At 40.9% G+C, this 14,199-nt stretch overlaps 1 protein-coding gene across 2 annotated transcripts in view; it reads right to left on the bottom strand.

The window, feature by feature from the left end:
• Positions 1-7,990, bottom strand: part of NFATC3 (nuclear factor of activated T cells 3) — a 73,013-nt gene extending 65,023 nt beyond the window's left edge. For both annotated transcript variants that reach the window (XM_061469027.1, XM_061469026.1), the window contains exon 1: positions 7,758-7,990. In XM_061469027.1, coding sequence (XP_061325011.1) covers positions 7,758-7,857 — 100 coding nt within the window. In that variant the 5' untranslated portion in view covers positions 7,858-7,990. The remainder of the gene's footprint in view (positions 1-7,757) is intronic.
• Positions 7,991-14,199: the final 6,209 nt, after the last annotated feature.

Below are 14,199 nucleotides of genomic sequence, written 5' to 3' on the forward strand. Positions count from 1 at the left end.
CATGCAAGTCCTGAAACTTTGCATCTCTTCACAGTCCTAAATAGCTTGAGTTTATTCCAGCAGGATTGGAGGTATCACCACATACTGTACCGAAGCAGCCCAATCCCCTGCCCCAATTAGAAAAGCTAAGCAGTTTGAAAGATGTGAACATTTGCTCTCAAATGCATAAATCTGACAAATTATACTGACAAAATACAGACATTGTCCTAATTTAAAGAAGCTATGCAACACACAAGACGTTGACAGATTTTCTGAGTGGTTCTTTGGATTAAACCACACATTCTCTTGTGGCCTTGTCACTTGAGTACACTTATCCCAAATGACACTGTTAAAGACTTTTGTAATCTTAGAGTTATTACATCTCATCAACTTTGTGTTTCTGATGCAAGGAATAACCACTAGAAAGCATCTAAGATCAATGTGAGTAGTTATAAATTATTATAGACATTATTTCAGCCCATATCAAGAGCAGTGAATCATTGTCATTAATGGTTAATAAATGCACCATGACTATTACCAGCTTCTCATTCTGTTTTTAGTGTATGCTTTCATTTTAGGTATGAAAGGTTACTCTGCAAAGCAACTTCAGTTAGAAGGTAACAGTCTGTGCCCTACCCCAACTACAGTCACAAATCTATTCTCTTCCAGCACAGTACAAATGCTGCCTATCACACAATTTAAGTGGTCTTCCCATTTATTCTATTTACCAAAGCCCTTTAAGAAAAGTAAAACCTGGGATTAAAAAAATATTTCTCCCAGCAATTGTTCCAAAAAGCAAAGTTATCAGCCACTAAAACATGAAGATTCTCAATAAGCAGTGAATTGAAAATCATTTGCTCCCTGCAATCTTGAATAACCTCATAAAGAAAATGGAAAGATAACAGTTTGAAAGGACCTATAAATTAAGTCCAAAGAGGAATATTTATGAGATTTCAAAAATAACTCTCTCCACCAACCTGTCAGAAAGAACCCAGAACAATTCAACGCCATCCAGCAATTTTGCTATGTTAAAAACATTTCTCATTTTTACGAGTGATGACTAATCTTCAAAACTCAGTCTGAGAGCCATTTTTTAAACACGCAATTCCTATTAATCTGAATATTAATATGAATAATATAATTCTAAATTTCTGGGAGTAATAAATTAGCTGTATCTGTTCACATTTCTACCTACAAACATAATTTATGCAGCTTCAAATGAAGTTTGTTTCTCTTAAAACAAACAAACAGAAACAAAATAAAACCCTAAACAAATAAAAATCCAAACAGACAAACCAGTAACACAACACAAACCCAAAGTTCTATTTTCATGAATTTATTGCTGTTAGATCATGGGTTTGTAGTCAGATCCCCAGAAAGTTGATTCTTTCCCCCAGGCACACAAAAATGAGGACTGGGCCTCTCAAAGAAAACTAACAAAAGTATCTTCTCTTTTATCACATCTATCGTCCTTCGTCAGAAAAATAACTATAAGCATTCAATGCCACCAGTACATTTAATCAGAAGAGCCAAGTAAGTGATTAAGTTCAGCTGTTTGGTTAACTCATGAGATCTGCAGGCCACAACCCAGCCCAAACACTTGCTTATCAACCAGTTCTGCAGTTCTTCACACTTAAACTGGTCTTCCCTGAATGAACAGTTCCACAATTTTCTAAATGTTCTATTTTGCGAGTATTTCACAAGAATACTCACAGATGGGTGTACTAAAGGTAGAAGAGAATGTGGCTTTGTTAATAAGCTTACTCCTGCCTTGTAATTCTACTTAGCCTTACTGATCACTCATCTTAAATTCCACTGTCATTTGAACTGCTCATGGCATGCCTGGACAAATGCAAGGACTTGGATGTTGTTTTACAGGCTGGGCTTCCTGCCAAATCTTCTCCACATACTTCCCTGGCCCACCAGGGCAGCTTTGGGCAACAACTCCCATATTTATATCACGGCTGTGAACAGCCAAGCTGCTGTGAACAGCCAAACTGCTGCTTAGCATTGACCCAGGCCCATTCTACTCTCACTTCTCACTCATTCACAGCAACATGACTTATTTGGCCACTATTCAGGTGGGACATGATAAACTGCTTTCAGCTGTACAACACAATAGGAAAAAGACCATCAAGCTTTAAGCAGAGGGCTACTTTGAAGAAAGAAAGAGCTTCTTTCTAATTTTCACAAGTATGTAAGATAAAAGCATTAGCACAAATGCTTTTGTGTCCTGCTCATCTCCCACATCACAGCTCAGGATTCATTTGCACTATGCCCATAATTCACATGGGAGAGACGAGGACAGAAGGTTAGGTGCAACTATAAATTTAAACATAAGTGAAACTTTGTTAAACTAGAGGTAATTTTCAAATTCCTGCACTACATACAGACTCACGACAGTGATTCTCGAGGCACTATATAGTGACTCAAGAACCCTATGCCAAACCATAAAAGTTATTAAATTAGGTCAGGTGCAACTGCAACTGCTTCACAAGGGCACACAAGAGGATTTGGTATTTTCCCAAATGGTCTCCTACTGGCCAAGCTTTATCCAAACAAGCAAAACTTCATTCAGTGTAAAAAACCCACAATATATACAAACACATCAGCTTCCTAGTTAGACCTTAATCTGCTAGCCTCAATGGCCAGGCAATTCTGATTTCACTGACACCAGATTTTACTTCAACACACATTTTCCTCTGGTTCTCCCTCAGTGACTGTCCAAGCTATGCTGAAGTCACAAGGTTCTTGTCACAGACCCTCTATGTTTGGCCAAATGCAGCTGTTTGGTTTTGCCTCCTCCCCTCCATCAACAGATTATATAACCACACTCCAGTGCTGATTTACATTGTGTCAATCTTTTACATGCACAGACACCAGCATCCGCTGGCTTGCAAAATAAAATGATAGCAACTATATTTCCCTCACATGGTGGTTCCTATCAATATCTAAATAATAAACAAACATTTCTGTTAAAAAGTATCATTTATGTCTAAGGGAGAAAGAAAAGAAACAAACTCCAGCAACTTGTCTGTTTATTCCTTTCTCATAGTTGCACCAGTTGATCCTTGTGAGCACTCTTTGTATAGCAAAGGTTTACAGACCAGCACAGACTGCTGTATTTGTCTGGATAGCTCAAATTATACATACTAACCACACAGTTACCATTTTGTGGTAAGACTGTCTCTTACCCATTTATATAGGCAACTAAATCAAAACAGAATAAAAAGCCTTCAAAAAAAGGATTAATACTCCAGGTGAACCACGTAAGTGTGCAAAGTCATCCATTAAAAAGAGTTCGGAAGAACATATCTCACGAGGTTTTTTTTGCTCAGTTAAGGAAAGCAAACTTTGTAGCAGTTCTGGATCAGAAGTATGTGATCACAAAAATGAATGAGCAACCCTCATTCAGCTCACACCTCAAGTCCACAATTACTGCCAGCATCCAGCCCTTGATTTTCCACTCAGTCCAATTATGAGCCTCCTCTCTTTCCTACCACAACTCGGCTTTCTTAGTATTGCTTACCTTAATCATCATCTTAGGGATAATAACAAAAAGTACAAGCATACTGCAAACTTTTGTAAACAGCTGAGGCTGTTTTCTGTTCCCTACCAGCAATCCCCACCAGCAATACCTGTCATGAACACACATTGAAAAAGTGAAGAATACTTCACATATTAACGATCAAGGCAAATCTGTAAAGACTAGTTTCATGGTGGTATTTCTGTACAAATCATTGATTTTAAGACTTTTAATACATATCTGAATTAAAAGATTTCTATTATAGTGCTAGGTTTTGCTACAGAGATCTCTCCCTAGCTACTAATAAAAATAAAAAATAAGTCAGCGCCCATTATCACTTCAGAGTGCTTAACACATAGGCAGCAGGCAACTGCTGAGCAGCCCAACAGTTCACATGTTCATAGAGAAGGTCTGGCACAGAAACCTTCAAAAGAAAAGATCAGATATTATTTTGACAGTCAGCAAAATGTGTATTTCCATCCTGATATTCAGTAACAGCCTCAAACCAATAAGCTAACAGCTCTAAGCCAGAAGGGAAAGAAAAAAAAAAAAAAAAAAAAAAAGGAGAGGAACACGAGTAGTTTTCAAATAAACTAAAGATCCAAAGCCAGGAAGCCAGGAATACCGTTGTTAACCAGAGCGAGGCTCCAGCTCACAAAGATGTTTTGAACTGTCACTAAATTCATTACAGAATGAGGATATTCTTAATACTTTTCATACCATACTGTTCAGGAGAAAAATAAGAGAGATTGTAAGGCTCATCTGTAACAAGATTACTACATAGTATTACTTAACCATATATTAAGTCACAGGAAATACACAGAACCCCTTTTTCAGCTTCTTCCAGTTTCCAAGAAAATAAACCAGACATGATGAACCAGAAGTCCAAGGAGGGTACTTTTATCAGTATTTTTAAAGCACTCATGTAATAGAAAAACAAATAAACAAAATAAACCATGGATAATTACTTATATTAAAAGATAATATTAATTTCTCCTCAAAGATAATATTAATTTCTCCTCCTTTACTCCACAAGAACAAAAGGGTGAAATTTCACACAGTACTCTTGTTTTCCTGTCTTTGCTCTTAGAAGACTTCATCAGAAATAATAAGGTACATTTTAGACAGAACTCTAAACAGCGGTATCAATAATGCAGTCAGGATTTCGCAAGTAATTAAATAATTATTTTTCTGAATATTGAACACTTTGCAGCCTCTCATTTTAAGTCAGTCCTCATTTTACACACCAACAAAAATTGTATTTTGGATGTTACAGAACCTTACAAGATCCTGAATTCCCAGCTTAGTACTACATACTCCAAGTTCTTTAAAGGCCCTTATCCTGTAAAAACCCCTTTGCTGAATTAGAAGATGAACCCTTAAAATAAAAATTCAGCTAAAGAAACAATCGCAGCAACTTGTATTTGCTCCTCTTTTGCACAGTTTGCTATTAAACAGTGTACTGCATCTTCAACAGGTTTTAACAGTATGTGTGAAGACCTTAATGCAGTTTGCTTAATGCTTAAATCCTAGGCAAAATTCCCAAAATACTGTACAGTATTGCAAAACTGAGTGTAAAGGGGATGGGAGCATCATTCCAGTTAAATCATTCCAATGTCACATATTACATCCTCAAAATCTCTTCATTAAAAAGGCCAAACTTGGTGGCATCTCAAATAAATTCTACTTTTGGGCACTGGGGGCCTCAATTATTTTGTCAGAAAAGGATCGTGCAAAGATTGCAGTATTAAAGTACAGACTTTCAACATCCTTAAACCACCTTTCATGCATTCCTCTCTGCAGCACAAGCTACAACGTTCAGACCAAGCACACAAGCATTACTGCAGAACATTAGTCTCCATTTCTGCCATTCAGCACAAAACTAAGTATGTTAGTTCTGCTACCCTACAATTGTCTGAAATTGCCCTGCATAATAACTCAGAATTCCAGTTAATTTAATTTCTCTTACTGTTCTTTTAATGTCATAAGAAGTGTAATCTATTGCCTACACTAGCATTTTCTTAGTAGTTCAGAAATCAAAAGTATAGTAAAGGAAACGGAAGAATAGCTCACTTTTTCTTGCTTCTGATTAAAAAACAGTTAAAGATAAAATATATATTATATATTCTCATATAAAAAAAGAATAAAATTCTCAGAACACTGCAGTAATCTAAGCATAAATGAAAGCATTAATGTAGATTTCCGTGTTATTTACACAAGAACTTTGTACTAGACACTTCTTCAACAAGGATGCCAATTCCAAACTTCTAGAGATACAGCACAAAACATGAGAAAGTGTCAAGTGTTCTCCATGATCATGGAAGACTCAGTAATTTTCGTATTTATTTATTTCAAATTCAGAAACTTCCTCTATGATCTGCATGTTTTATTATTATCATACATTAAAAAAAATGCACTTATGCTTACTTTGCTGCACAATAAACATCATCAGTGATAAGCAATTATTCAATATATGCTTTAGGGACATGCAGGAACTTTTGTTCATCTAACTAATATACTTAGAAGAGGGAGAACTCCTTTCTTGTATGCAGTCTAGCTCTTTGTATGTAAAATACATGGGCAGAACCAACAGCTAAACTCTGGCAATCCGTTTAGTAGGATACTTGAAGGCAGAGATCTATTCTAATCCTTGCCTCTGAAGGCCACATCTGTGCACAGCAGGCGAAACCATCTCCAGTATTCTGCAAACCAGTGGAATTACTGAGTTAGAGACACAGATGATGGATTTATTACTGAAAGCTCCAGCAAACAGACCTGAATATCACAGCTTCAAATTTGCCTTAAAAATCGTTTGATTTTATCAAGCATGGAAAATTCCCTACATTCAGTGTAGTATCTGAACTGCTTGTTAAGGAAGGGTACCAAAATACAAGTATTAAAGAAGTGAATTGAGTATTACTAGTATTTCATTTCCTCAGCAACTTCTTCCTCGCTCTCATCTATCATTGAGAGAGAAGCACAGCTCAGACCACTAATGTTATATGAAAAGAACAGGGGTGTCAGAATTACTTTTGTTGTAATTTGTTAACATTCATCATTGTTTTCCTGCAGTCCTGTAATGCATTTATTTAGCCAGCAGAACTCAACCCCTCTTTCCAACAACACTATCTACTAAACTGGAAAACAGGCAAAAGAAATCTCTCCTTATCTGACAGAATCTGTAAATCACAGCATCAAGTCAGTTAGAGATTTTGTAAGAAATCCATCCTGATTGTCCACGTTGGATTACACACAGACTGTGTCAAACTGATCTGTTTTCCAACCAACTTCTGCAGACAACCAAGTCAGTGAACAAAACAACATGGCTGCAACACTTAGCCTGTACAGTCATGTTTCAGAGCTACCTTATCATCTACCCAGTTAGACTTAAGATAGTGCATTACCGATTAATACTTATTTCAAGTAGGTCAGAAAAACCAGCATGCAGCCATAGAGGTCTGGTCTAGCTATAGACGGCACAGCTGGCTTATTCTCTACATCATGATTTGCAAGCAATACTTCATTTTCTGCGGTTTAGAGAAATACGAGTTGTTTTAAAAGGGAGTTTCAGGCTTCAACATTACAAAACAGAATAAAACGAAAACCCTCTGAAATACGTGTATGTACCTGTCCATAGGGACGCCAATAGCCATCACATTCCACGCGCCGTGTTTTTGCCCATCCACACGTATACACACGTACGTAGACAAAGTTTGTAAGCACACACTGGAGTAACTACGATGCTTTTCGTACGGGGAACACCTCGGTCGAAACTTTCCATCTCAGAGCCCCGACAAGTTTCTAGTGCAGCCCCATTAGTCTTGTCGCTCCATGCCCTGTGCCAAGTTTAACGGCACGCTCCCCAAACCCTGCGGGGCCGCCGGAACCGGCACCCAGGGAGATCGCGGGCGGGTCCCCGCCGCTACCTGCGCGGGACGAGAAGACGCCGGTTTGCGGGGAGGGGGCCAGGCCCACCCGATCCAACACGCCCTCCCGCCAAGGCACCGCGCCTGGAGCGGCTCCTCCGACGAGACTCCCGCTCTAGGGTCTCTTTTCCCACATAAACTTGTAGCGGCGGCGGGCGGCTCGAGGAGCCGTGAGGCGGTCGCAGCCTAAGTAAGGAATGACGGCGCCGTCCGCCCCAACCCTCCCCGCTCTCGCCCTGAGGAAAACAGCAAACCGAAAGCGGACCCCGCTCCCCGGCCCAGCGGGAGGGCAGCTGCGGCGACCAAGCTGCAGATGAGGAGCGCACCTGCAGGCCCCAGCGGCGGTCCGGGGCCCGGCTGCCCGTCCTCCCCGAAGATCAGCCTGAAGTCGAACTCATCGGCGGCGCCGCAGTTTGCCGTAGTCATGGGTTTGGCCGGCGAGGCGAACCGAGACGCCGTCACCCTGCCGGGCCGCGCCGGGCTGCACTGGCCGCCGCCGCCGCCGCCCTCAGGACCGCCTCATAACACGGGATGGCGCCGCGGCCTGAGGGGGGACACAGAGAGAGACGGTAGCAGGGGCGCGAGCTGCGGCTCCAGCGCCACCGCAAACTCCCGTACCCGGGCGTCGTCTGTCACTCAGCGGCGACGGCGCCTGCTACAGGCCGCCGCTGGCCCCGCCCCCGCCGGCCCCGCCCCCGCCGGCCCCTCCCTCCGCGCCGCCGTGCCCCGCCCCCAGCCCGCCTTGCCCACCGTCGGTCTCTCCCTCCGCCGCCCTCACGCGGTGACGTCGGCGACAGCGGCGGAGCCACGTGACCCGCGCCGCCGCCGAGGAGGGGCTGGGGGCACGCCTCGCGGCGGGTCATGTGGAGCGGAGAGCCCCGCCAGGGGCGGGCCGCGGGGCCCGTAGCGGGTTGGTTGCGGGGTGTCGCGGGTGGCCGCGGTTGGCGGTAGCTGGTTGGCCGGGCTGGAGCAGGCTCCCAATCCGAGGGAGCCAGCTGACGCAAAAGGGCGGGGCAGCGGCGCGCGGGTGCCACGTGTCATCGTGCCGCCGCTGAGCTGTGCGGCTGCGCTGCTGCGGGAGCCCGAGTGTGATCGCGGCCGCAAGGCGCAGGGTGCCTCCTGAGGGCGGAGGAACGCGCGTTTCCTGTTGCTCTGCCGAAGCATCGCGTGTGAATAAGCGGTGCGCTTGGCGCCAATTAGCGACTCGGGTAATTAGGTAGGTTGGCTGGAGCTGAGGAATGCGGCTTGGAGAACAGATGCTGGCAGAAGGACCCTAAACTTACTTTCCAGGCTCCTTGGAAACAGCAGCGATGCGGCAACTGCGAGGAGACGGATTAGAATACTCCTTAGCAACTTGTGGCACCAGTAAAGGGAGCCACGGGGGCATTAGGAAGGGCACACGTGTCTCAGAATACGCTGCCTGTGCAGTAACATGCCATCGCTCACTCTTGCTTTGCATTAAGGTTGAAAACCAAAAGGGGGAAGAGTGGAGAGGGACAAAAAAGTGGACTTTAAGTTGTTTTTCTAGCAGGAGCGCCTGTTCCCAGAGCAGATGATGGTGCAGAAATCATGACTGGCCTGATGTGCCTGGAATTTGCAGTCTAAGAAATCCCAGAACAACTTAGTGAAACCATCAGTGAGTGCTCTGAATTAAGTAAAAGATTAATCCTCAGTTATATAGTTTAGGTTGATCCTAGGTTTCTGCTGAAAGGTGGGATTGATAGGAATTAAGCTACTCGCAGTGAGTCGCATTTGCTTATAGATATTTAGTGTTCACAGTTTCATTTATGTTACAGAATGAAAGTTGTACTAACCAAAGATTCATTGCTGTATCCTTTAAACATCAAAGGACAAGATTTAATTACTTGGTTAAATAATTAACTGGAGTATGGGCGTGTGGAAATTGTAGATTTACCTGTTAATATTGTTTGAGTCATAAATAACTAATGCAAATTGTTTCTGTGCACAGGGGCTTTTTGCATTTGTTTTTGTCCAGGCATATCATAATCCCATGCATGGATTTGTATCCAGATGCTCTTTATACAGACTGAACAAAAGTGAGAAAAGGCGGCTCACAAGAAGAGAAATTGGCTACAGTGCAGGCTTTTACAAGAGCTCAGTTGATTCTAACTTGCACTCCTTGAGGAAGATAGGTAATCTATGCTGAAGAAGCCTAAATGAAAAGCTACTTTGTGACCCTGCAATTCTGGTGGAAATGAAAAGCATGATATTAAAAAACACTGTGTAGAACTTGGGACAGGAGGAGCTTGCTCAAGTGAAAATGAGAAGCTGCTTCTAGTGCCCAGAATACAAAGCAGCCATTTGTTTATCTTCTAACACGGCATCCTTTCAACTGTCACTTCCCTCATATCACTAGCTATTTCTTTACCTAAAACACATGAGCAACTAGAGGTGCTGTTCCTACAATATGTAAAGGTTGATGGTCTTGTTACAGTAGCCAGCTCACTCTCCTGAAGGAAGCCTGTTGGCCTGAAGCCTCTTTTTACCTCTAAATCCAAGGTCATATAGCAAGAAAAGCTGGAAAAGAATGTGTAATTGGATTAACTGTGGTTAAGAAAAACCCTTGTACATTCTTAAATGAAAATAGGTCTACAATGAACAATTCAGTCAAATACACTTTATATAAAATGCTGCTTACTTTTGTCTAAAAACTTTTGGTTAATCTTTCATATTTTCAAAGCAGATATGTTAGAATTTGTCTATTGTTAAATAATTGTTGTGTCAGATTACATCAGGTTGAGTTACTGTAGCAGTTTCCTGTTCTGCTATACCAGTAGGTTGGTCGTTATGCCTGAGAAAAATAGAACCAAACTTGTTCTCTCCATAAGGGCAAATGTGAACATAAATGTTCTTTGGTAAGATGCTCCGAGTATATTTCTAAACAGTAAGCTACATGAAAAATATGTATATTATTGTCTTGTGCCTTTCCCTTAACTGTAAAACAAATGTTCTCTCCCCTGTTTGAGATGGTATTCATTCATTCAGAAACTCTGATACATGCAGGTTATGAGGCAGTGTTTTTGTTCTGCCCACTGTTGTTAATTAAAAAGGACTATCATCCTAAAATAGAGTAAATGATTGTCATGACCATCTATCTAACAAGAATTTAAAGAATATGTGGAAGTTAGGGTGGCATTGTGAGCAATTAAGTAGTTCAGTCATCTTCATTCAGCTTTTTACATTGAAATCATTTATATGTCTGTGTTCAGAACTTCCATTTCTTGCCAGCAATATCCTTTCTTTTTGTCATCTTCACCCTATTTTTCATTTTGCTGTCTCTGTCCCACTGCACCAAAACATGCACACTTCCTATTTGAATTTATAAAAAAAAAAAAACAACCTTCAAACCCTTTCTATACAGCTAAAGAGCAATTGCGGCATGACTGAGAGTGAGTTGGCAGAAGCCCTGAAATGACTGATGTGAGTTTACATCCATTTCCAGGGACTTATGTCAAGCTCTGTACTCGAGGCCTGTACCATGGATGGCTGATTTGGCTTTTGCTTGCTACTGAGAGGTGAAACAGTGGCAGTAATGAGGGCAACTTTATTTCACTTGTGGTTTTGTAAGCAGGGGTGCTTTTATTGATTCATTTATTTAATATGCATAGGTGGTTTGTGTCCTAGCTGCTTTTAGGCTGCGTTATTGCATCCAGATGGGGATACACCTTGATCTGGTCAGAAGCTGGAGTTACTGCATGTGCCTCAAGAAGGAAGGAATGTGCTTCCTGTGGTATTTGAATCCTTTCCAAACTGGGGCTATTTTCTAGGCGTGTTGTTACTTTCTGCTCCAAAAACCTGAGGGTTCTATTGTGCAGTGTTTTATTTTCCACACATCATCCTATGCTGGATAGCTAGGAATTCTGGATCTGCAGCCACATCCCAGATCTGTATTTGTCTTGGAGTAATAGGGATTCCTCCCCCCTTCCTATAGGCAGCAAATCAAACCCAGCTGTGCAATTGTAGCCAGAGTAGGCTTTGGAAGAAGCATGGTCAGGCATTCGTTCCACATGATTCAATAAGCCAAACAGCCTCAAATTAAGAATATAACGCATAAGGTTGTGTTTCATGTGCTTGATCTCATTCCGATTTGTGATTGAATCTGGACCAGTTTAGAAGCCACACGCACCAGTGTGGCATAGAAAGGGCAGATGAGAAAGCACAGAGAAAGACTCCCGGAATCAGCAGATACTACTGTTCCTTGGCTTGTGTCTATGGTCATGGCTTTTACAGCTGCTATTGAAGAAAGTACAAGTACAACAAGGGAAATTTTTTGATCATTGTGAATACTTACACACAAACTCATTTGCAAATGGCATACAAACAAAATATCACTCCTTTATGTCTCTTACAGCTAACAAGGCACATCCATTTTTTTATGCCTGCTGGATGGTATTACATGGGAGAAAGACACTACCTCCATATAGAGCCTACATTCAAAAAAGTTAAATTGAGCAATCCTGTAGGAAAGGGGCTTCCTTTTTGCACACAGGGTCATAGGTTATTTATATTTAATATGTGACATCTGGCATTTAAAATAATTTCTTTGGCTAATTACCAGTGCCTGGGTGAAATATGAAACTTCTGCCATTGGGGAATTAAAAGGAAAACAAAAACAGAAGTAGATTGCATAGCATTGGAAAGGTCTGTAGGAAAATTAGGAGTTATCCTAATTCAGGCATTAGAATACATGGTAACAGAAGATAGAGTAAAAGGGAATCATGTGACAGAAAATGGATGAATTTTATGTTTCCAGTGAAAATCTGCAGTCATCCTTTTCAGACTTCCTGAGCCATGACTGTTAATTACAGCACTCCTATCTACATCTTGTGCTCAGTGTTTGATCAATGAGGCATTTGTAATAGCAAGATTACAAAGTCTAAAAGAGAAAAAGATTGCCTACAAGGTATGTGTTGACAAAACCATACCTACATAAAAACTTAATGAGGTCACATTGACAGTTTCATTTAACCATTTTACAGTTTTCCCAAGAAGTTTCATCGCTCTCCTAAACTTAACTGCAGCCATATTTGTAGACTTTAATTTCTTTTTCTTCAATATATTTGTACATCAAACAATCCTTGCTTTGCTTTATTGTTTGTTTAATTTTGCCATGTAAAGCAGACATTACTTCATAAAGTTTGCTGCTGCTTCATGTTCCTATAGTTTCACAGAGCAGGTTGGAATCCCCCTATCACACATGTTAAAAAGACTAGAGGGTCTAGAAATCTAGCATTTATCTGCATGGCTGTCTTCAAAAACTTACATTCATAGTACTTTGCTGTCAGATCATCAAGTAAAAGCAAAGTAAAGTAATCAGCTACATTATTACTCATATCAATAAATAAGGACTTACCAGGCATGAGTATTTGCTTCTGAAATGATTGCTTTTACAGATACCTTAGAGTCTTATTACAAAGCCTAAAGTGGTTTGCGAGTGAAATCAAATGACAATTGAGATTGCTACCAGAATGAGAACAAACTCCTCTAATGCACAGTGATGTTTGCATAAGATAAATATTTGTGGAAACTCAAATGAGGTTTCATAAAAGCTCTTAGGCTTGGTACAAAGACTAAGGTGGCATTTTACTCACTTTTCCAGATTTTAACTTCTTTTTTTGATTGATCATTAGCCAGCAGACAGTCCTCTGGTGCAGGACTGGGATACAGAAAATACAGATTCTATTCCAAGCTTTTAATTTCTTGTAGTCCAATTTTCAGACTTTCTCAAAGCAGCACAAATAACTTGCTATTTATGTAGACTCTGAAAACACTGCTTTTGTTTCCCTTTCAGATGAGGGTAATAAAACTTCTATTGTTCCTCTTTTCACTTAGATTGGAAATGCCTCCAAGTAAGGACCCTCAAGTCTGGAATCCTTCTTACACACTGTGTTTGAAGAGTCAGGCAGCCTGGCTAGATGATATAGACTAATATTTCTCTTTGTACTGGAAAAGGAGAAGCATCACACATCTGTTTGTTAGAGCAAAATGGAACTCTGAGCCTTTAGCTGTTGTAGTGTAGGATCTATACATACTGTGATACTGCTGTGATATGGTTTTGTTCCATTCAAGTGTAATGTCTTTGCAGTTTAAGGTGCACCAGTTTTTCTGTATTCCAGATATATTTGATGTTCTTTGATTACCTTAGAGATAACCACAATCTCATGTGCTTAAGTCATTCCTCCTTTTAAATTGTAATTTAATGAATGATACATAGCCGTTGCTTATCAGTAAATTAAGGCTTCTTTATCAGGACATTAGTTGTCTTCAGAGGTAGCAAAAGAACATTTTCCCTCATTACAGCTTTTCACCATAATTCATAATAAGCAACAAAATAAATTTATTACTAATCTTTTCTTGATAGGCATATTTCCAGGTTTCTATACAAAGCCTGTTCAGTGAGGTCTGACAGCCTTGATCAAGTCACTCTCATCCTTGACTCAGATCAGACTAAGCTAACATAAAACAATAGCTTTTAATGCCATGGAAAACTTTAAAGGCTCACTGGTAGTTTGGATGTTCAGTGTCTAGCTTTCCTTCATGGAACTGGATCTGTTTTGTAGTCATTAGATTGTGTATGCTTGCACCACTTGCCTGATGAGCTTTCTGATCCAAATTCTTAATTTGGGTACAAGAAGTTTCAGCTGAGAGGCAAGAGGGGCTGAGCAGGATTGCCATATCCCCGCTGTGGCAGGTGCTTTTCTGCCTTTTTTGCTGTGATCCATTCCAGTATAAAGTCAAACAGACCAG

Source organism: Pezoporus flaviventris, unplaced genomic scaffold (genome assembly GCF_033815535.1).
Source record: "Pezoporus flaviventris isolate CSIRO_AGI_PZ_B2104156 unplaced genomic scaffold, CSIRO_AGI_Pfla_v1 ptg000054l, whole genome shotgun sequence".
Classification (NCBI taxonomy): domain Eukaryota; kingdom Metazoa; phylum Chordata; class Aves; order Psittaciformes; family Psittacidae; genus Pezoporus; species Pezoporus flaviventris.